This window comes from Mycteria americana, chromosome 1, assembly GCF_035582795.1.
Source record: "Mycteria americana isolate JAX WOST 10 ecotype Jacksonville Zoo and Gardens chromosome 1, USCA_MyAme_1.0, whole genome shotgun sequence".
In the NCBI taxonomy this organism is placed as follows: domain Eukaryota; kingdom Metazoa; phylum Chordata; class Aves; order Ciconiiformes; family Ciconiidae; genus Mycteria; species Mycteria americana.
In genome coordinates, this window is record NC_134365.1 from 17,994,553 (window position 1) to 18,019,194 (window position 24,642).

At 37.1% G+C, this 24,642-nt stretch overlaps 1 protein-coding gene across 2 annotated transcripts in view; it reads right to left on the reverse strand.

Moving 5' to 3' along the window:
• Positions 1-211: 211 nt before the first annotated feature.
• Positions 212-24,642, reverse strand: part of CERK (ceramide kinase) — a 43,705-nt gene continuing 19,274 nt past the window's right edge. For both annotated transcript variants that reach the window (XM_075492349.1, XM_075492359.1), the window contains 7 exons: positions 17,205-17,279; positions 14,690-14,842; positions 13,787-13,892; positions 11,024-11,094; positions 6,456-6,661; positions 3,895-4,103; positions 212-2,961 (listed from right to left, as the gene is read on the reverse strand). In XM_075492349.1, coding sequence (XP_075348464.1) covers positions 2,862-2,961; positions 3,895-4,103; positions 6,456-6,661; positions 11,024-11,094; positions 13,787-13,892; positions 14,690-14,842; positions 17,205-17,279 — 920 coding nt within the window. In that variant the 3' untranslated portion in view covers positions 212-2,861. The remainder of the gene's footprint in view (positions 2,962-3,894; positions 4,104-6,455; positions 6,662-11,023; positions 11,095-13,786; positions 13,893-14,689; positions 14,843-17,204; positions 17,280-24,642) is intronic.

Consider the following 24,642-nt stretch of genomic DNA (forward strand, 5'->3'; position numbering starts at 1 on the left):
CACTCTCACTGTTTGTCCACACTCACACGTGCTACAAAGCTGCGGTCAACCCAAATGGAAGCTTATGAATTACCTCTCCACCTGGTTTAATCTGCCCATATTGGTTACACTGAGCACACTACTGACAGATTTCTGCCGAACAAGGTAGATATTTTTTCAAATCAAGTTGTGAAAAGAAGAAAACCACTGTATTGCTCTATGACATAATTTTATTTTTTCAATGAAATGCCCTAGCGTCATAAAATGGAACACATTTTCTAATCTTGAAGCCAGCAAGATTGGGAAAAAAAGAAAAATCGAACTTGGTTTTCCTATACATATTTCCATACTGAGACTACATTCAGAGAAAAAAACCCTAGAATTAAAATGTAAGCAGACATTACTTACGCAGCTCTCTTCTTAAAAATAAACTGGACATGTCATACAACTCACATATGGTGCTTTGCTAGTATAATATGCTACAAATAGAATTATTCAAATGCAACTATGCAGCTTTTCTATTACCTAAGACCTTTTCATTTTATTATGTTGCAACACCTTTATCGTTTACTTCACACCCCATTACCATACTACAGAACAATCTTTTCTCCTCCTTTTCCGGTGGCTTGTTTTTCAGAAAGGGGGCCTTCACTGTGGCTTTATTTGGAAACACCAAGCACCCAGTTTCAGATACTAAAAATATTCAAAGCATTGCAATATCCATTCACAACTAGATTAAGCCTCCATTTTCCAAGTAAAGGTCTCATGACTTGCTAGTAAACCAACGGAAAGAGCTGGTTAGTATTTACTCCTGTTCTCATTTATGAGAATGTGATCTGGATAGCTCTAATGCCTCATAAACGCCCTCATCTGTTGGCGAGCTCAGTGTACACCATCATATGCTGCACAAGAATTAAAGTAACTGGAAGTCTGGATTCTCTCACAATATTCATGGATAGACCAAAATAACTGCAGAACTTTTTAAACAAACAACACTTTCGAAAAATATTTGCATTTGTAGAACTGCATAATCTCATTTTCAATGAGGTTCTTCGGTCAAAAGTACCATTTCACTTATTAAACATGGCTTTAAAAATACAGTATACATAACACTTACATTACGAATGTCTGAAAAACATTGGAACAATCAACATTTCAACTCATTGCGTTAATAAGGAAAGTAAACAGCAGCACTTTTAGAAAAGTATTCAAGTATTTCCCTGAAATACTATATAACAAAAAAGAAATCCTAAACTTTGTATGACTGTACTTTAAGCAAGTACCATTTGCAAGTGCTTTTTGTCATATAGAGCAGTATGAATAATACTTTGTAGCAAAGATATAGCACACCATTTTGATATTACACAAAACTGGAATGTAAATAATTTCAATAGAAAAAAAATATCAGCCATTTATAACAATTTTCAAGTGCTTCAGTGATAAACTGAGCAATCACCATGGCTTACACAGAGCAAATACATGAGACGTAAAACTAATACAAGCTGAATGACAGAAGTGCCAATAAATATACATGAGTAGAGAATCATTAGCTGTTCAGACACAGAAAAAACTCAGATGCAATGAGTTTTAAAGAGAACTACACACTTAAGAAAATACACACTTAAGAAAATACAGAAGAGAGCAGGGGCTAACTTCTGATTCTCAAACAGGAATAATTATGTACGAGAAAAGCAAAATTTAGCCCCAAGCCTACACACAGAACGTGTGTGTCACAACACACAAATCCATACACAAGTTAAATAATCACTCCATAGCTACACACGATAGTCTAATGGGATTTTTTGCTATAAAAACAAATCAGCACAGTGAATTTGTGATTTATCAGATGCGAGTTTCTTCCCTTGGCTTCACAAAAAAAATTATTTTGTTTCCTATTTAGTTAAATAAACATTATTTTAAAAACTTTCAATCATCGAATCATATTTTTAAACTTAACATTCCAACATCTTATTTTGCAAAGACATTTTAACGTACGTAGTAGAATCTCCAAAGAATTGTGTACTGAAGAGGGAAGCTTTTCGTTTATTAATGTTAGATATTTTAAAAAAATTTAAAACTTGCTGGTGTTTCAGAAGATATTTATATTTTCCTTTGCCTGTGCCTTCCTGGTATTATAAGTATCCCTGCGAGTTGCTTGCAAGACATTTCAGTTGCTGTGGTATTTGGTATCATCCAAACAGTCATAAAACCCTTTATAATCCTGAAAAGCATCATGCAAGGAAGCTTTTATAAATAGAATATATAGGATAAGGTATGACCTGTATACAGATGTGCTTTTATTTTTCAAAGTATTTCTGAACTATTATTGTTATTACTTAAAGCCAGGAATGTGTGTTTGAGTTGCATTGATAAGTTGCAAGGTATAGTCAGAATTACAAAATGAAAGATTTTACTAAAAAAAAAGATGACAATGACAACACTGTTGTCCAGCATTTAAGCCACATGCAAGTACAAAATACTCCCAGCAGAAAACGTCTTCTCAGACACTGAAAATACCTTGTCTTGATATCTTGGTTTAATGACAATGGCAAGTCAAATGTTTTATAACATTTAGATATTATTGCAACACAGCTGCTAAATTAGCTCTCTAGAAAAGCACAGTCAGTCATCGTGAACACCTATACATATGCCAATCCTCTCTTTTCTAACATAACTTAGATTACATTGCTCCAAGATATAATTTAATGACTACAGTGTTTTTTTTTAAAAAATGATACAATGCAATAAGATGTCTAAAATTATACTGAAGACATCAAAAAAAATTCTAAAATTTTAAAATACTTGTCAATTTGACTAAAATGCATATTTACTCAATTTCCTTGAGCTTTTATTTTTTCTTCTCCCCATTGGAGGAACAATGTCTATAGTAATTGATCAATGCTACTCTGGCTGTAGGCAGCTTCATCTTTAGAGTTTTCCTCGATTCCCCTTGCAAATATTTTCATTAACTGGCAGTGAACCCTGAAAAATATGGAAATCAATTAATAATAAATCAATACTACATATTTACTTCTAATAATCCATTAATTTCAAGCAGTTGGACAAAGTTCCTTGCTCAAGACTACAGAAACCGTGCTCTCATTCTTGATACAATCCTCCCCTGCAAAGAAGGCTGGATGCTTTAATGTATCCACCACTCCCATTACTCCTCTTTTCCACACAAAAAGTTCTATGGGGCACTTAGAGGAGCTGATATTATACAATATACAATATTTATAAAAAAATCACTTTGGACTGCTAAGTGATTATGTTTTAATGCACACTTGCATGTAAATCTTTTGTATTGTGTTTTTGATTCCCTTTGTTCTAAAAGCAACAAACAAAACCAATCAACTAAAAAAAACCCCCAAAAAAGAAAAAAGCCCTTCAAATTTCACAAACCTCTATTCCCTTCTAATTTGATTATTTGCACAACTGCAAACTTCTTTCTCCATATGCCGAGGCTGGAGATAAGACTCTGTGCTGTGTGTCAAAAAACACAAAGTATGGGACATACTCAGTATTTCTGCAAGACAAAGATGCTTACTTAAATTTAACAGGAAAAGCTATTGCTCAGAGTAATGAGGTACTCCATTCATTTCAAAAAGAATCCTCCCAACACCACCTTAACTTTCCGCACTTCAAGCATGTAATATGAGTACCTAAGAAGTAAGTAGGACTTCAAAGGTAGGGCCATCCATCTATCTCAGTCAGAGTGATCATTTACAACATACATGCTTTGACTATTCCCTGGAAAGGACTCAAAAAAGTAACAAAAAACCCTAAGTTTATCATCAGAAGACTCAAATTTGCTATGTGGAGGCACCTTCTTGGGATGCCTTCAGGAACATCTTTAAAATCAGTGAAAAGGCTTAATATATTTTCTGGTACATGGAGAGAAAAATTGATGCTTACCTCACTTCAATTGCTGAACTGTCCAGAGTTTCTCCATCACAATTCCATGTGCTATTAGCAATATTACAGCAACAGGCTGGATGATCTCTGCAGAACTGGCCAAAACGTTTCTTTCCTATGTCTGTGACATTGCTTTCATTGTCTTCTGAAAGCTTTGACGTAAACTGAAAACTCTTCACCCGATAAACATCTACAAATGAGAAGTCAAACTACAAAGAAAAAAAATAAATCAAAACAGGCAATTAAAATTAGTTAAATACATCTGATTTGTAAGGGAACTCAGCATGCAGCATTTGGTATTCAAGAAAGTCTGTCCACTCCAATTTTCTAGAGAAGCTTACCTGAGGCATAGAGTGATTTTTGTTTTTAGAAAACTGCACAAGTCAGAAACAATAAAGCAAAAATGGAACCTTGCTTTTCAATGGTCCCCTTCAAGTAGCTGCAGTACTGCCACTTTATAGATAATCAGGTAACAGGTTCTGAGTTTATGAGTAAATGGGGTATAAAAAACTATTTAAAAAAACATATAAAAACTATTATAACATGGAATCAAAGTCAAAAAGGTTTGGGTTGGATCTTTGTACCATCCTCAGGACCTGTTCAACTACAGACACATGGGCTTAAGACACATGGGCTTAAGACAACTTAAGACACATGGCAACTTAAGACAACTTAAGACACATGGGCTTTTCTGAAAGCCTTCTGCTTCTGTGTTTGGAACAATGCCCTGACGGTGAGAATTCCATGGCAGTGTGATAAAATCACAGAGCTGGGTGTATATGAAAATAAGAATAGAGGGCAATATTATTACATTCCAATGAAATAAAAATAATTTTAAATAGTTAATTCATCTAGAAAAGTAGGACAATTAAGAGACTGCTCATATAACAGAGGTTGCAGATTTACACTACAATATTGTACAAATGCTTTAAAACAGGCTTTGTAAATTAAAGGAACAATCAAATTAGAGGGTGCCCCCACCTGCCCTGAAAGCAACTTAACTGATATGGACTTAAACATTTAGCAAGCTGTAATAAATACAGACATGTCATTTAGCAAAGGCAATGGGGTATGTCTGTGTGCGTGTATCAGAGGGGAGTGGCAAGGAAGCAAAAGTGAATAAAGAAACAGTTTACCCATAAACTAGTCTGTATTAATGTACAGTCACCTTTTTCTTCCTTTTTCTATTCACATTTTCTTAAGTTTTCAAACAGAGTTTCCCACTATTATGGTAGACATTAACCTGGGATGAGGCCGTATGCACAACCCTGCATTTAATCTACACTGCAAAACCAACGTATCCCAGAGAGTGGGGGAAGCACTGGAAGGGGAAGGACCACAGTACCAATCACAAAAATCATCAGAGCTGAAGGGACCTCCCAGGTCTTAAGTTCCCTCGGCTTTTAACCATAAACAAACTGTGAAGCTGTCAAACTCCACACTCAGAAGCAGTGGCTCAGGGATACAATGAGGCTCGCTAAGCAGTGTGCTAGTCCAAACAGCTTAGCTGCAAAACCTGGTATCCACGGCTGCACACAGCCATGCTGCTCTCATGTCTCAAGTCTAAGCAGAATGTCGTCTCTCGATAAATGTTGAAGCCAATTTGAAAGGTAGCCAGGGAAGGCTTCAAATAATCAAAAATATCAACGGAACAGTGAGAGTGAGTGGGAAAGAGTAAAGGGAAGAAGAGGAGACTGAGAATAGCAGGAAGGAGGAATACAGACACACACACAATGTCCCAGGGAATGGTGAGGAAATACAGGAAAGAGAATCTATACTAATTCTTCTACAGAGGAGGAAGAACAGCATTATAAACAAGTGAGATTAATTATTGCTTTTATAAATAGATATGACATTAGTCCATTGTTCAGATAATTTCCAGAACATGTTAATATCATCAGGTTGTGACAAATATTAAATGTATGTATTCACAGCCATAGCTCTGGTTTCAACAGATATTACAATCCAACGCAGTGATGAATCTTCCCTTGCAGTTTATCCTGACAGCTACAACATATGCAAGGAATAATTTTGAAGCTGAATGCATAAAGCTCATATCCTGGTCACATATATGTAGTAAAATTCTGCTAAAAGCCTGCAGTTTACAATCAAACTGCAGTCCTGGCAACTTTCTTCTAAACCACATTTTTATACAGTTTACAAAAAGTGATTTATTATTCTTCACTACATCTTCTACCTCAGCTACATTACACTGCTGTGAGCAGTTTTTCATGACAAATAATGGGGGCACAGTTGTGATAAAATCACTTTAAATATTGTCCAAACAGCAAATATATGGAAAAACATTATGAAACAGAATTCAATTAGCAAAAGTGGAATTTTGTTAGAATGCTATGGCCAAAAGCTTAATTTAGCTAAAATGTTTTGGTTGGTTTTTTGTTTGTTTGTTTTGTTTTTTAATGGTACACATGCTGAGATTATGTTACCCAAAATGTATAAAATTTTTTCTTTTTTTAAAAAAACCTGCTTTGTAGATGTTCTTTTTGTCATATAAGACTTAGACTGACTCTGAAGAATTCATTGTCAAAGGGAATACACACCTGATCATCTTGGTTTGTATGTCTGACAAGATACCGTAGAAAATCAAATCTGGAGCATTTACGAACTACAATGAGGTCAGCTGAACCATCTGCCAAATGAGCTGCTGGTGAAAGACCTTTTGGACTTCGTGGACAGGCACAGCTCATATTTACTGCATTGATAGCTAGAAATTTCCCTTTAATAACCTTCCATTCTTCTTCATCTTCTGAAACACATCGATAAAGGCATGAAGATAGGTTATTATTTGATTTACTCACACGAACACTAAAAAGCAATCATTTGTGGCAACTTAAAAGTTTTTACTGGGCATATTCATGCACTCTCAATACATATATAAACTGCATTAAAAACCCCATTTTTCATAGACTAACAGCAAAAGTTGCTTTCTCCCTTCACAGACTGTGATTATCTATTAAAACTGTTGACCATTTCTGATATATGCATGTCAAAATCAGGATCAGTGCTATTCAGGTAAAACCACAAAACCTTAGGCAGGGACAAGACAGAGGCAAGTTACAACTCCTCTAGTGTGAAAGTTCAGGGGGATTTTTAAATTTTTTAAAATATTATTCTTGCTTTCAATATGTTAATCTTAAATAAACAATGACGCAAAGACAGTGGTTTAGTATTTGGTTTCTAAATCAATCTCCCTCCTCTGCCTCAATGCCACAAATTATATTTTAAAAAAAAAAGACAAAAAGGGAAGAGGTGACTCAGGGTTCAGCAAGGACCAGCAGGCAGCAGATCAGGAGTCTGTTTCCACCCCAACCCACCCCCAAATGTCTGAAGATGAATACTATTAACAGAATTGAACTTTCCTGTGCGTAAAGCTTCAGAGATTTCTGGAAAACAATAGAAAAGTCTGTTTTCAATAACATGAAACTGTTCTGTTAGAGGTTAGACCTAGACTGAGCTTCAGTGTGTGATGGCATCAATACTACCAAGAGGCAGAGGAATTTTCCAGAACAACGAAACACTGGCAGGCACTGCACAGACTTGTCATCTAAACCATATTTTCATTAATATGGATAAAAATAGATAAAAAATGCCTTTGCATTTTTAGATTACAGATAATGACCCTCCTCACTACAATTAAAAAAAGCCATAAAGCAGCCATAACACTCCTTTTCTCCTCCCATTATAAGTGGACTCAGGTATTTAAAATGAACAACTCCACAAAAGTAATGATTGCAGAATAGTCTATGGAGATACACGTAGTTCTAAGACTAGAGTTCAGGACTGAAATACCATGATGGGCACTTGATGATGGGGGTGAAATTAAGGAATGAACAAAAAATGATAAAGTTTGTTTATATAAGCTTGTTAAAAAAAGTTTCATTGTCAAACCACAGCAAGGTAGACTTTGAGGCATATTAACTGGTATGGACTTAGAAATCTAACATTATTCAGTTCCCCCCACATTTGGGTTAACTTATAGTTATTTTCAAGGTGCTTCTTTGATGAGACTATAGATGACGTTTATGCTACATATTTCATGTCCTGAAATTCTGATATTCTTTACTGTCTTAGTTTTGGGAACTTTGCATTTACTTTAGAGAATCATTACAATTGTCTAGGTAATTTTGGACCTAAAGTCTATGATAAATAAATTTTGAATTGACCTCTTGCAAGCTTTATACATCAGAAAAATAAGTAAAAAATAACAAAAAAAAATGTTTGGAAAGCATTCTGTAGTTGTTCTTTGCTCTTTGAACTTTTCTCACTTCCTTGAATTTTTGTTTATTGGGACTTCTTACTATCTACTCTTTAGTGACAGAACCGAGAAAAACAGAATTCCAGGACGAGTAGCATTACAATGTGAAAAAAGACTTAAAGGAAACTAAAAACTTTATTCTTTTTCCATCTAGACTATCCTCTCTATCTCCTGATAAACAAATCAGTAATAATAAGAAAAAATGCAGCTCTTAAATTCAACATTTTCACATCATTTGCCAGAGTGGTTTTAGTATCAATTATGCTTGCTTTACTGGTGATCTTTTTATGTTGCTTTCAAACACGTCATTACAGAAAGAAATAATTTAAATCAGATTAAAAATGTGTATCTTAAGAGAGATGAGAAAGACTTAAATGTCAAACTACAGAATGACTTTGTTCAGGCTGCAGGCAAATGACGAGGCCCTGCTCTGAGATGAAGGTACCTGAACAGAACATAAGAAACTACTGGAACTGGAAACATCTATGTCCAGAACTATACAAGTGCTTATTTACAAGAAAACCAGGCATTTTCTGATATACAAAGAACAAAATGAAAATGCCACCCTTTACTGATAAATCCTTTTGTTGTTTATCTGAGAAGCACTAATAATTTAGTCTATAGCGTGTCTAGATATGCATTAACTTTTGAAGTATGCTCACTGTAATAAATAAGTCTCAACTTACTTAGGTAAAATGCTTATATATAATACTGTAACAGATTACTTTTCCACCAGGTGAAAAGACTGTTCAGTATAAATTTTAGCATGTCACTCCAAAAAAGCCTCACTGTTCAAGTAAGAACAAAGTCAGGGTATTTATCACATTTTAAATGATCAACTGTTTTCATAACCATTCTGCAGGGTGCATCACTGTAATACCGCAAATTATTTGCCCAAAATATCTTTCATACAATAGAGCAATCATAAGCAGGGAGAGCATAAACGGCACTCATTTCAACTGTCTATTGTGTATATATACACTGCAAGTTGCTGAAATCAGCATAAAGTGCTAGCACTCAAAATTTACTCTGCACATGCACATAGACTTCTGCATAATACAAAGAAATATGTTCAGTGACAGTCAATGCAAGCATCCTTCTAAACTTATCTGAATTGTACACAAACCAAGTAGGCACAATGAAGGAATCAGCCAACACACCCTGCTGAGTAAAAAGCTTATCTGAGGTGGCGATTTAAAATCCTTTTTATTGCGAATCAAGAGTAGCTGATTGTTATTATTGGCTTACCAGTACTGCATGGAGAAGAGACTGGACTGCAAAGAAAGCCAGCTACCGGATGGACGTAAAATGGATTTAAGTAAACAATGTCCTACACAATCAGCTACTTAATGTCTTTTGCAATGCTGGCTAAAGCAGTCTTGATTGCTCGCTAACCTGCGGCTTGCTTCTGCCTTTGCTCCTTTGCTGGATCAAAACTAACAAAATGGCAATTTCCAAAAAACCCAAAATCCCAAACACAACAAAACAAAACAAATACCAAACAAAAACCCCACACAAACAAAAGAAAAAAGGTTGGCAATTTCTAACTACAGTTATTTCTCAAAGAAACAGATTTTTTTTCCTACCAAAAAAACCTGCTATCAGATTTAGCTCCTAAGAAAATATTACATAAAGCAATTTCTTTAGCTGAACCTGGGCATAAATTAAAACAACTCAAGAAATACCCCAATCTGGCCATCTGTTGACTATATCAAAGATCTGAAAGCAGTAGCTGGCATGAAAGCAATGTAGAGAAGCATGTGTAACAGGAATTCAAGTTGGCATAGAAATCTGTATACAGTCCTTACGCTACCAATAAATTCCTATAGTATGATGATACTCTTTTTGCTAACAAAAGGCTAGAACCTGGCACAGATACTGTGCAAAATAACTGTAATTATAAGATAGTCTAGGTCATAAGGACAGATGTTTGTGTCAAGAAAATTATGGTTTTATGCACCGGGCTTTACAAAGGAAAAAAAAAAAAAAAAGAGTAAAAGCAGAAGCAAGAACCCATGGGAAGACTGCTGTTTAAAAGGGGGTTTATCCAAGATGATGAACTGAGACCAGAGGCGAAACTTGGCCAACTGAATCTGCATATCTTACTCCAGCAAGGCCACAAGTCTATCAACATCAGTGCTTCCCATTAGGATGTAGTAGTCGGACATAGAGATAGAGCTAGGAGGATGACTGCACAGAATCCAGTATATTAACAGTTGTTTTAACAAATGGAAGGAAAAGTTATGCCCATTAAAAATCCATGGATGTGTGTGTAGGGGTTGGAATGGGCGGAAAAAGGAGAATAAGGATAGCATAACTAGAGAAATCTCATTTATCATTTATACTGAGTATTGGTGGGGTATTGTACAGAAATACTGAAGTCCACTAGATCGGTTATTAGTTGTCCAAGTTTATTTATTGCCTCACATTTATTTAATAAACAGCTTTACATAGAGTGACTTTTGTGCTAACACACACAAGTTTTTAATCCTGATCTATTCTAAAAGTTATCTTAATGGAACTGCTTCCTTCTATACTACCTCACAGTATCAGTTAAGTCCTTCTCACAAAGAAGAGTCCTAGCTCACAGAATATATCTTTCTTAAAGAAAAGAAACCCAATACACTGAAATATACAATTAGTATAATTTTATCAGAATTTTCTGAGGTTTGGGTGGAGGAGACACCTCACATATTTTTCACATATTTATATGTATTTTCCTTAAACTTAAAGAAACAATTGATTATCTAGTAACTCACATGTTTAAAAAAAAAACAACCACACACGAACTGATATATTCCAAAAGATAGTATTTTTACATAATACTACACCATTTTACTTATGACAAATTACCTTCATGTTTTAATCCACATTCCTTGTGCTGTTCTGCCAGCTGTTGCCCACTTTTCTTGCAAATGTAACACCTGAAAACAAAAATACCATTCAGTTCCTGAAAACAGAACTATTATTCGGTTTAACTTTTTTGTTTTACCCAGTCATTACAGGACGTTCCCCATGCTGCACAAAATGCAGCATGGCACTGACAATCCTGATGCGGCATGAACCATGATAGCCCTGCAGGTGGTATAGGTACTTAAGTACAGTGCTGAAGATTACTGGATGTCAGAAATAACAGCATTACAGAGCCATAAGATCACACAGGTTGGAAGGGAACTCTGATGTGGTCCAAACCTCTGCTCAAAGCAGGTCTTACAGGATCAGGATGTTCGGTGTCTTGTTCAGTCAAGTTTTGAATATCTGCAAGGGTAGAGTCCAGAAGACCTCTGGGCAACCTGTTCCAGTATTTGACTCCAGACAGAAGGACTGGAGCCAGTCTATCTCACAAGTGCTGAGCACAGGGAAAGAATCATGTCTCCTGACCTGTTGGCTTCTCTTTTGCTTAGAAAGCCCAAAGTACGGTTGGCCTTCCTTGCTGCAAGGCCACACTGCTGACTCAAGTATAGCTGTCGCCCACCAGGATCCCAAAGTTCTTTTTGGCAGAACTGCCTTCCAGCCAGTCAGTAGTGTTGCATGGGACTATTCTACTGCAGGTACACGACGTTTGCCTCTCCTGAGCTTCAGGAGGTTCCTATCAGCCATTTCTTCAGCCCACCAAGGTTCCTCTGAATAGCAGCCCTGACTTTCAACATGTAAACCACTCCTCCCAATCCGATATCATCCATAAAACTGCTGAGAATGCACCCTCTGCCACCGTCCCAGTCATTAATAAACATGTTGCACAGTATTAGCCCCATATTGACCCCCGAGGGACACCATTAGTAATTGGCTGCCAGTTGGACTTGGTACTCACAACCTTTCTAGGTAGTCTAGCCAGTTTTCCACCCGTCCACTTATCTAGTCCACACTTCATCAATTTTAAGAATACTACAGGAAACAGTACCAAAGGCCTTGCTAAAGTCAAGGTATGTAACATGCACTCTTCCCCCTCATCCACAGGCTTGGGGACCTGTAAGGCTAGGGGCAGACTACATCAGTGAAAACTGGGGCAAAGGAGTCATTTTCCAGCCATTTCTGTCTCTTTTATCACTAGGTTCCCCATACCACTAAGCAGCAGGTCCACAGTGCCTTTAGCCTTTTGTTATGATTGGTATACTTATATAATCCCTTTGTAATAATTAACACCCTTCACATCCCTCACTGATTTAAACTCTGCCTGAGCTTTGGCTTTCTCAGTTCCATCCCTGCACATTTAGGCAATGTCTCTGTATTCTTCCAAAGTAACTCATTCCACTTCCACTTTCTCTTTACTTCTCAGATCCTTGCTCATCCATGCTGGTTTTTTATCATGCTTACTGAAGTTTCTGCATAACAGAATGGACTGTTCTTGTGCTTTGAGGAGGTACCAACCAACTTTCCTGGGCCTCTTTGTCCTGCAGGGCAGTAGCCCATCGAATCTTGCCAAAATTCCTGAATAAACCAAAATCTGCTCTCCTAAAGTTCAGGGTTGCACTTCTACTTTTTGTCTTGCTTACTTTTCTCAGGATTTTAAACTCTATAATCTCACAGTCACCACTGCCAAGGCTGCCCTCAACCATCACATCCCGCACATTCCCTTTCTGTAACAAGGCCAGCAGAGCATTTCTCCTAGTCTGCTTGTCAATCACCTGCATGATCACTGCCATTACCACACTCCAGGATTCTCCTCAATTTCTTGTGCCCAGCCCTATTGCTCTTCCAGCAGTTATCAGGATGTATAAAATCCCTCGTGAGGCATCAGGCAGTCTTTACTCCCTGACTGAGACCCGAATGCCAGCTTTCTCCCTCTGGAGCTTCCCTTGCATCAAGGCACCTGATGGATAAGGATAGTTGCTCCAGCTAGTACTGGAGACCATGAGCTGTAGCATGTCACAGCACTATTATTACAGCACAGTCTCAACAAGTTCCATGTAGTTTCTGGCCAAAGCTTCTGGCTCCTCTGTACCCTGCCGTGACAACTACTATATCTCTGATAGCTACATTCATATATAAAGAAGAAGAAGAAATACTAGTGCATAACGTCAAGCAAGTGAAAGCAAAGAGAAAGGAAGGAACACTGGGAGATTAAGGACCCCTGGTTGGAGAAACAAGTGAAGAATATCACACAGAATTTGTACAGCATAGTAGCAGTCTATAAAAAAAGGCTAAATGGGCTGAGTCCTGAGAGGACCTATCCTCAGGACAAGCCATGCCAGCTGTTGTCATGGCACTGAAACAATCACTAAAATTGCCAGATCCAATTACAATGTGAACATTTGAGAATTTTTGAGTAATTATTTCCAACTGTAGAAGCTATGAGGCATCCAGACTTTTCATTTATTAGCAGTAACACAGCATAGTACCCTCAGCATCTTGTAACTGGGTGCTGTGCTGTTATACTTTGCTACATTTAAAATGGAGGGCGGGAGGGGCAGCTAACAAAATTTTATTACATTTTTGTTTATTGATCTGATAAAATGAGGTGTTCTCTTTAATGAGTCAATAAACTTTTTTACAAGTTTGTCCCTTTCAGAGTAAGTGTTTGCATATTAAAACCAACATTTATTGTGACCTTTATTTATGTACAGGCCTTTTCAAATATTCATACATTAAATATCCAGAGATAATCATTAAGCCTACCCTGTTCTGCAGCTATCTTTATCTCGTGGAGATCCCAGCGTGCGTTTTGCTGGTTGAAAAGAAATTGTTCCTTCATAGTAATGATGAGAAAGAAAAGTCTTGAAGCCTACATAAAAAAGGTATTAAGCAGCATTAAGTCATTATAAATCCACATTGCAAACACCTCTGCATACACCCCTTGATTGTTCCTCTTTCCTTCTTTAAGGACTGCAAAACAATAGTTGCTCTCCTCAAGCTCACAGCTCTTTGTTATGATGTTTTAGACTGTAAAGGATAAGGAAATACCACCTCATCCCCCAACTTTTAACATTTGCTGATAGTGCCGTTACTTTGCTTGACATTTAAAAGCCAACAAAAAATTTTAGCTGCTATCACTGCTATTGGCACAATTGGCCTACACTACTTCAGTTCTGCTTTTGCATCTTCTTTCCCTAACACAAGACAAAAGAAGGCAAAATACACTTTCTAGTAGCATATGATTTATTCAAATATTAGCTAACTACCTAAACCACTCATGCCTCTCTATAATCAGTGCTGGAAGAAGGACAAAATTAACAATTTGTTCAATCAGCTGAATGTCCAAGACAGAGGACTGCCTATCTCTCTAACTGATTGAAAAGAAAGTAAAAATGATTAGGACAGAAAAGATATTACTTTTTAGGCAGCTATCACTAGGTGACATATATTCAACACAACTTTAATGAGCACACTGTTAATGTTATCCCCCAAGTTACAGAGCTTTACATGTGATCCAGTGTACTTGGTACTACAAGGAGTTTAAAATCAGGTTCAGTCTGTTTCTGATGTTTAAAAGCTTCAGAGAAGGTTGCTTTGGAGAGAGCACATTAACTGCTCCAACATGTTTACATACTGACAAAAGAACGTAATAATTACACAAGTTACCTGAGTAGTCATATCTCATCGGACCCATCCACCGCTTCTTTTCACTGTCTTTTAATATATCTCCATAAAAACCGTAACCCAGCAATGATACACAGTACTTCAAAAATGTGTTGTTATGATGTACAGAGGAGACATCCAGAGGCTGACAGTCACCTATGAAGATTAGAAGTGCAAGGTTCTATTAAGGTTTATTTTGTTTACAGCTACAAACATGATAGTAACTTTAACGTTGCAGATTTTTTAAAAATAAAAAAATATATGTTGTATTTATGTCATAATATATACGTCATATATCCATATATATTTCTTATACATGCAGAAAGGGAAAAATAATTTTTTAATACTTATTTCACTTAGTGTTTTAGAAGCATTAAGCACTAAGTGAGAAGAAAAGTCGGCATGCTAAAAAACATATAATGAAGAATTTACACTCGTTTACCATGTAGCAGTAGAAGGGGATGTTATAGAAAAGATCAATGCAGTATCCGTACACCTACCGGATACTACTTAATCCTATATGTCATACTATCAGGATAATTAAAGCTGGAAGGGGCCTTAGGAGGTTTCTCATCAAGTCTCCCACTCAAAGTAGGTTCAGCTATGAGGTCAGATCAGGTTACTCAGGGCTTATCCAGTCAAGTCCTGAAAATCCCTAAGAACAGAGAGTACACCACCTCTCTGATGTCCTCATAGTGTAAGCTTTGGAGTGGTGGTGGGTTTTTGGGGGGCTGGGGTAGTGGTGGCGTTTGTTTGCTTGATTGTTTTTTTGTTTTGTTTGGGTTTTTTTTTTCTTTTTTCTTCTGTTTCACTTTATGCCCATTGTCTCTCATCCTTCCACCACGGATGTCATGGTTTAGCCCCAGCCGGCAGCTAAGCACCACGCAGCCGCTCTCTCACTGCCCCCCTGGCGGGATGGGGGAGAGAATTGGAAGAGCAAAAGTAAGAAAACTCATGGGTTGAGATACGAACAGTTTAATAATTGGAACAAAATAATAGTAATAATAATAATGAATTGTAATGAGAAGGAAAACGAGAGAGAGAAAGGAACAAAACCGAAGGGAGGGAAAAAGAAAAAAATAAAATAAAAAAAATTATACAACTGCTCACCACCTGCCGACCGATGCCCAGCCAGTCCCCGAGCAGCGATCGCTACCCCCTGGCCAACTCCCGCAGTTTATATACTGGGCATGACATCATATGGTATGGAATAGCCCTTTGGTCAGTTTGGATCAACTATCCTGGCTGTGCCCCCTCCCATTTCTTGTGCGCCTGGCAGAGCATGGGAAGCTGAAAAGTCCTTGACCAGTGTAAACACCACTTAGCAACAGCCAAAACATCAGTGTGTTATCAATATTATTCTCATACTAAAATCCAAAACACAGCACTATACCAGCTACTAGGAAGAAAATTGACTCTATCCCAGCCGAACCAGGACAACAGACTACTGTGAAGAACCCTTTACAGAAGTGAGAAACACTCTTAAAAATCTAAATACATGTGTATATATGCACATTTAATAACCCAGCTAAAATACTATGATATACTAAGGCCATACCTCTCTAATCCTAGTCCAATGGCCTAAACTCTACATATGCCGAACAGATTTAACCATAGGTTAGTAACAGAGAAGCACACGTGTAAACCTTTGCAACACCAGCTCCTAAAACTGCAAATGTTAAGCATTCAATAACATGCAATAATGAAATAATCATCACTTAGAAATTCTATCCTTTATGCTTATGCAACATCGTTATAACTGTAAACTATCTTGCACAATTTTTCAAAGTCAGTATTAAGAACTGGGTGACTATGATTCTTCAGTATGTCACAAGATAGGACTGACATCACAAATCACAATGCACTGAATATGCCACGCTGTCTCCTTCAGCCCCGGTGCAGTTCAGGGACTCCATTACTAGAGGACTTTGAGAAGCGGCAATGTCAGCATCCCTACTGATGACAACATATCAAAAAGCATTTACTGAAGAGTAGTTGTTTTCCTCCCTAGTACCTCCTCAAATATATGACTTCCAGATGGTAAAAATGGGGATTATCAGCTAATTCCAGTCAAGCAGAAGCCATACGTCTAACTTGGCATGGAAGCATTGAATTGCACAGGGCAACTGGGCAACTAGTACAAAATACTACTATTCAAGTGTCCAAGCACTTGTCATAGCTTTCTCTAAGAGAGAAAGAGAGAGAGAGAGTCCAACAACTTACACTGCTTATTGTATTTTACTGCTATTTTCAAAAGCATGCGAGAATGCATGAAAACTTAAGCACCAGATATAAAATTTCAAAACATTATGATCCCTTGAAAATAACGAATTACAGTAGAGAAAGCAATCCTGTATTTCAAATCATAGACTTAAATCCCAGACAAAAACTTCGTATTTCAACTCAGCCATTATGTTCAAATCATATTTCACGAACATATAGAAAGAACTAAATGGAATTACTATTTTTGGCTATGTTAATCATTTTCATAACAAAACAGCGAACTGTGACCACCCACCTACAATGATATGAAGAGCTGATGTTACTGGATCAGAAATGCCAACAGTTGAATAGCATATGCAATCTGTTGATCCTGAAAAATAAAAAACTAGAGATTAATTCATATCTTTTCAAAACAAGTATTATTGGTATGGTTCTCCAAATAAAAGCATTATGTTCCTTTGGCCTGCCCCCTTCTATTTTATGGAACAAAGTAAACGTAAGGATACAAATATTATGATTTAAATTGTCACATTTCCCCCCCCCAAAACAGAATTTATTTCTCTCCATACAAAATACAAATATTTTCACTATATAAGCAATAAGTATATAGCAGTTAGTGAAGGGAAATACGTTAATTCCAATGAAAAGTTTCAGGATTACATTACAGCTTTTTATATCAATTAAGGATGGAGGGGAAGGAAGGCATATGCTAATTCTCCTTTGCTTAAGATTTCTTTCACATTGAGATCTCATGAAAAGGAGTTGATCAGTCTCCTGGTTTTTGGGGGAGTGATCTAAATTCCAGCCTGTCAACATCCCCTCCTCCTCCAGCTGCATCTTAAGCCAGAAACTCCTGCTTAGTTCTGTTATTTGAAATTTAATAAATACTTGCTTTCAGGAATTAGTTTATAGATAGGGAAGCAAAGTGAATAGAGATGTGCCTTTGCAGTCCTGAGCAAAACACCTACAAGAAGAAAAGAGGGGAAGCTTTAGGTTTCACCTATATTCTGTCCTTGTTACTTCAGGCCACTTCTCACTCAGCATGCCCACTCAGTATTTTACGTGCTGTTCAGAGACAGGCAATTCTCCCTGATCCCTATAAAAAAAACAATCTAAGAGCCTAATGTAGGATTCTGAATCCTACTCGGCAGCAGGCACTTGAAAGTCAGGGCCAGACGTATCAAAGCATTTTTGTTGCAGCATCTAACTCCAAATTTATCTTGTAGTTTCTCCCATCCCTTCCCTGAAATTGAATTCCTTTAAAGTCAAGGCTGGATATCTGAAACCAAAACCTTACTTTGTCCATGTATATGTTCTCAGATTTGCTACCGATACACTAGATGTACAGCAGCTCAGATACAGAGTACTTCATTTCTGAGGGCTAATCAAATTGAAATAGAAAACTAAAAATGGAGGAAGGAGCAATCACTCTTTAAAATCCACTTCTGGTTCTGTCTCACTTTGAAAGAAGTCAGGGCATATACAGTTATCAACAGGAGCAAAGAAAATCCTTTCCCCTCCAACTCACTTCTCAGGAAATGGACACCACTTCCCCTACCAGTGAAGGGCACAAGAGAAGCTTCTATCAGGTAAATGCTATGCAGAAGCCTGCCACAGTGAACAAGCAGCAGCTCCAGGAGCCAAGTAAAAAGAACATAAATATAACAGAACTGCAGAACAAAAGAAACAGTGTGACTAGAGAGATCTCTCTCTACAAGGTTGAGGTTCAAGATGGTGCAAGCGTACCATTACAAGTACATGCCATTGCACAGGAAACGGGACTCCAATTTCTTTCAGTATCGTAACAGAAAAGGTACACAGATGATGTTATCGTGCCACATTTGGAGTTTTATAGCAGAAAATATTAAGCAGAGTTCAGATACTGAAGCTATGCTTTACTGCCAATTTTTTCAGTTTCATTTTGCCTCCTACACTTATGAATTTCAGTTAGGCAGAAAAAATTCTCACTGCTCTTCAAAAGAAAAACAAGCAAAAACCACAGCCACTAAAAAAGGCAGTAAAAGATCCAACCTGTACTTTTACTGCTGAATGTACAAGCCTAGCATTTCATCCAACCTTTCTCATTTCTTCACGATCTGTTTGTGTTCTGCTGCTAGAATTAGCTTAGTCACATTTGTCTTGATGTAAACAGAGCTTCTAAGTAGTCTTACACTATAGGTGGGAGGAGAAGAGGGGAATTCATGCAAGCTACCTTTTAACACTGGAGGCTTATCTCGCTATACTCTTCTGTAGTCACTTAAAAGCTGATCCATCTGTTGGGCAATTTGATAGAACTTATTTTCATTTCTATTCATTAACTAGCAAGGAAGGGCTAAAATTAGATCTGAAGTCTGAAATTAATTCTGAGATTCTAAAATGGGAGACTGGGGAAGACACCAACAGTGTTTACCAACTGTCAAATCATCCCTTTTTCACCGACATGCCAGTGGAGTACCAACTGCAAACAGTAAAATATTGTTTTTTCTCTCGGAGCTGGTAGCATGGAGCAACAAACCCGGTATCATTCCTTAGGTACATTCCAAGAGAGTATAACTGGTCATAACACCACACCAAGCATGAACCTAACGGTACTAGTTTAAAGGTCACAAAAATGTTCGTGATGACTAAGGATTTGAATCTCTGTGAATACTTCATAATCAAACAGGAATTCTAGACCATTAGGTGGGTCTTGAATAGATTTGGAATCTACTACTGCTGAAACAGCACTCTGAGTAGATAGATGCCCATGCAAACCCCACCAATATCTGGCTTATTTCATTAGTATAAATCTGACACAGAAAGCAGGATTAGAATGTAAATAGAGCTTGACTAATATCCCTTGATTAATAGCTTAAGATTGCCAGAGCGCTCAATTTGGGCAAGAAACTTTCATAAAGCATGACTCTTGACTAATGTTAGGTGGTGGATGTTGTTTGTTCTGGTTAAACCAACAGAAAAATTACATACATGGTCTGCCAGATTTCTTTGGGGATTTTTAAGGGAAACAGCCTAACTGAGTGAATGTAGTTGCACAGAACTACATGCAAATATGAAGAAAGTAGTTGGACTGCTTGTTAACTGAGCCCTAATTCATTAAAAAAAAAAGAAAGAAAGATCTTCAGCGTGGAATCTAATTTTTGCATTAGTGTGCTATAGAAGAGAAGAAAATCGGCATGCAAGGGAGTGATTAAGTTTCAGGTTAAGACACTTAGAAGTAGCTACGTCTGTACATGTAACACTGCAGACTATGTCAAAGCTTCCATCTTGGTCAAGGAGATCTTGTCAGGAATGCTGACGGCAGCGTGAGCTTGATTCAAGGTACTCACACACAGGCCCCATTTGAAGGGCCTTAGGAAACAAGACATCTGCACAAGACAGGCAGATGCAACACAAGATCTACAGGCTCTAGCGACCATATTGACCAGATGCCCCCGACTATGAAGTTAGATGCCCATCTCACCTGCAGACACCTAAATGAAAGCAAGAAAATTTGAGTATCAATTTCAAATTGAAACTCACCCTAAGGAGAGTAACTCCATTACCTAAAATGACACCAACCACCAGTGTTCAAGTGCTGCAGATGACTCTGCTTGGCTTCCAACTGCTACTCCAGTACAATAGTTGTCTTGCATGGGGCTAGTACATTTCAATGATGGTGGCACCATACTACCATATATAGATAGCTGAATCCCAAACTAAATGTCTGAAGCCTCCCAGCTAAATAAAGCTCTTATCCCAGACATTTTGATATCAAGAGCCTACTGAAAATATGAAGTGTGTAGAGGGCACATCAACTAGTCTTTGTTAAAATAAGTAGAATTACTTTGAATCTTTACCATACATTATGTACACTAGAGCCCTGTTTCATTACCCATTTTCCCCAAAATCTGTTTGTTATTAGGAGGTATCATACAGTCACATAGTTGTTATATAGGCAAGTTCCTCTATGTTCTTTCCCTCCCCAAATTTAAACATTGTAATTTTTTAAATAAATTTAATCATTTAAGAATTAATCAAGGAAATCCTTCCTTTTTATTAATCACAAGGAGAAATTATCAAGATATGTATTTAAAATATTAAAGAGTAGGTACTCCCCATAAAACATTTTTGCTAAAGCAAGATAAAGAAACCAAAGTGATGGACTGCACTACATAGAATACAGTACAGCTAAATCGCCAGATTTCCCCTTTGCATGCAAATATTGCTGGATATTTGTGAGTAGACAAGTCATACAGACAGGTGCTCAGACACCACCTCACAAGCTTTAAATTGGTCACAGAACCACCAAAGTGATAAGCAAAACCAGATGATTTACTGGTTGTATGGAAGGGTTCATGCCATATGATTCTGTGGGGAGAAAAAAAAGAAAAAGAAACAAATCAATGTTTACTATCTGTAGTAAATAAGAAGAAAGGCAAAGTGCTAGAATTAATAATTTGAAAAATGATTAAGACGACTAACTTACAACTAAGTTTTCTTAAACAAAAAAACCACACACATGCTGTGGGCTGTAAGTATTCATTTGTGTGCTTTTATTGATGGAAAACAAAAAAAAATCCAAAGAATTGGAAGATTGCCACTGTAGTACTAAACTAAGTGGACAACAGAAGCAACAGTCAGCTAGATGTTGATCCTACAGCAAATAGTTAATTTAATAAAGAAATATAAATACTCTTAGTGCTCTGGAGCACTGCTCCACGCGAGATACCCTTGACAGGGGCAGATGCTCCCACAGGACACTCAGAATCCTCAGAGACAAATTAGCATAACAGGATTCTGTACTGCAAACAGGTAGAATAACTTCAGTGGGGGTCCCATACATTCTTAGTATTTTTGTGAAGTCACATGCATTCACCCCAGTGACGAAATACCAGGTGAGTCATGCTGACGGAGTAACTGTATACTCTTGGTCAAGCAGCATTTATTATTTTGAAAAATCTAGATGGTGACTTTTCTGAGAAGTGATTTTCAAATGACAAGGATCTGACCCATTCAAAGGTAAGGGGAGAAGCTACTGTTACAGGGAGAGATGAGCGGTCTGGGCATACAGTCATGTTCCTACCCGAAGTTTTATCCACCTTCCTTTCTGCATCAGGAAACCAAGAAATCAATTTAACATCTACAGAATGACAGATTGGCTTAAAAAGGAGCAGTTCAGAAGGACTTTGGGCTGGGTTTTTTGGTTGATAATCACTTCAGAAGTTCACTACCACAGTACAACAAAAATGGATTAATACAATAATGGCAAATTTAAGAGATGAAATTAACATCACGGGGAAAAGTAATCTTGACTTAGTTGTCTTCATAGCAGCCTCACCATATTAAATGCAGTAGTTAGCTCTAAGACTGTAATTTCCAGAAGTATAACTGATTTAAAATGCTGAAGGAGGAACACAAAACATTGCACTTCAGATTTCAAACTGGACATACTGAACCTTGAAATGAGATGCTAACTAAACTGCAAAGATCATCAAATATTACAAACATTGTAACAGAGAAGGCCATGGACACAGCACTTGGAGTCATTTAAAGAAAGAATTAGATAGCTTTTTATGCTATGCTTTAACACATTTTCAAAGAGAAATTTTACAGCCTAGATGACAGTAGTATAAGAGTCTAGTCACACTTCATGATTTTACTCACATCTGGTTTTTAAGTTTGTGAATGAATCCTCCACCATTTTTCTATACTACCTTCACATAAGAAGCCTGTGCTGTCTTTAGCATTCTTAACTTCTACAGCTTCACATCAACGTGCTGATTATAATCATACTTACTACATGCTTCAATCCTAGACATTAGAGTTCATATCTTGACCACAACAAAAGTGAGAGGGATTTGGATACATTAGAAGCTTAAATCACTATAGCAATTAACACTTTATTTCTACACTTTACTCAAGCTTCCCTAGTGCTTGGAAGATTTTTCCCCTATCCCCAGGGTAGGCTGGCAGACTTGGTTTTTGGAAGAATGAATGCATTAATATTATGCTACAGCACCGAGTGAAGTAGGATTTTTTTTCTACCTGCTGAGATCCTAAGAGCATTTAATCTAATCCGTTCTCTTTCACTAAAGAGTCCTCTGACAGCAGTTGACAGCTTTGTCCCCCTGTTCTATGCCAGGTTTAGTAAGAAGAACGAATTACTTTGGCTTACTCCAGAGGGTATAATTTTAATACTAGAACATGTGGATGAAACCTCAGTGCCACATGTCATAAGAGAAATTATTCTCCGTTTTTAAGTTCTATGGAGGCATACTAACACTCCGAATGCAGTTAGAAACCATGGCTGAACGTACTTTTAAGGCACTAGGAGGAAGTAATAACTAAACAGAAGTTTTTGTAGGTGTGCTGACTTGCAGTTATTATACTGCAGTGCAAAACTTTGTCAGGTTGCTATACTCTAAGTACTCTTAACAGCAAATCTGTTTACAACAGCAATCAGTCAGCTTACACTGGCAGACTTGAATGGCTGCAACTAAGAGAAATTCAGAAGTTAAAACTGCCATTTGAGTACAAGCCTTTATTCATGTCAATAAAAACACAAGTTATTTCATAAAAATGTACCATAAAACATAAGAATAAAGGATATTTTTTAACTAGAAGACACACTAAGGAAAGATACTGTCTGGAAACAGACACATCTGTTCAAAAAAAGAGGACAAGCAGGGGCTTGCTCCAAAAAGTTAGAATCACGATTTACAAGTAGCATCCAACTTTAAAAAAAAGAGCCTGCACATTGGGATTCTGCCTATGAAATAAAGCTACTTACTCAAAAATGGTCATATAGATGAGAGTGTTTTAGCATTAAATCTCTTTCATTTGTAGTTTCAAACCTTTGTACAATTAAATTGACAGCTTCTGAGCAAAGATCAAGTCTGCTGAATTGAGTGTTAGTTTGAATACAGACACTGTTTAATCACAACCACAAACCACAACCTGCCATGTTTCTGTTAACACAGCTTGACATTAGGAACTAAAAGATAAAAAAAAGGCAAACACACAGATTCAGTGTCACCTTACCCCAGGTTCCTGTCCTCATGGAGTAATCTGTCTCTGTGTATCAGAAGACACACAGAGCTTTAGAACTTAATCTCTAAAGCCTGGGTAGTGTTTGTTTTCAATATCCATTAATGACTTCTTAGGATTTTAAGAAAAATGTTCGTTATAAAAAAACTAAAGATACTGTCACGGATGAGGTTTTCCCAGATGCATGATTTATATTTCATTACTCTTTTTGACTTGCTGTATTTTAGGACTGTCAGTTTAGTTTTAAAAGGTCTTTTTAAGGATCTCACTTATTTTGGAATAGACTTCCTGCACTAGTCTGGGAACTAGGGGATCTGTCAATACATGGTCAGAGCTCAATTACATCAAGCAAAGATGAACAGAGAACAGCTTCACCAAGGGCTGGAAAAAACCTCTTGCTGCCTTGCCTTCCTGATCACCCTGCAATGCATGGGTTTGGCTATTTCATACACAATTTAAGGTCCCTGTGATGGCTAGATGTGTTAAGAAAGGGTTAAGATTTGTTCAGTGATTTGACTCCCTTTTCCAGTAAATAAGCACTTTCCCATATTTTCAGTAATGAATAATTTTAAATATTGTACAATATACGAACAAATCAAGATGTGTATTATCCTCTGTACTTGCAAAAACTTAATTAATAGAACTTCAAGGCCAGCTTCCTTATACACCATTACAAATAATTTGAGGAATCTGAATAATGACTTGGA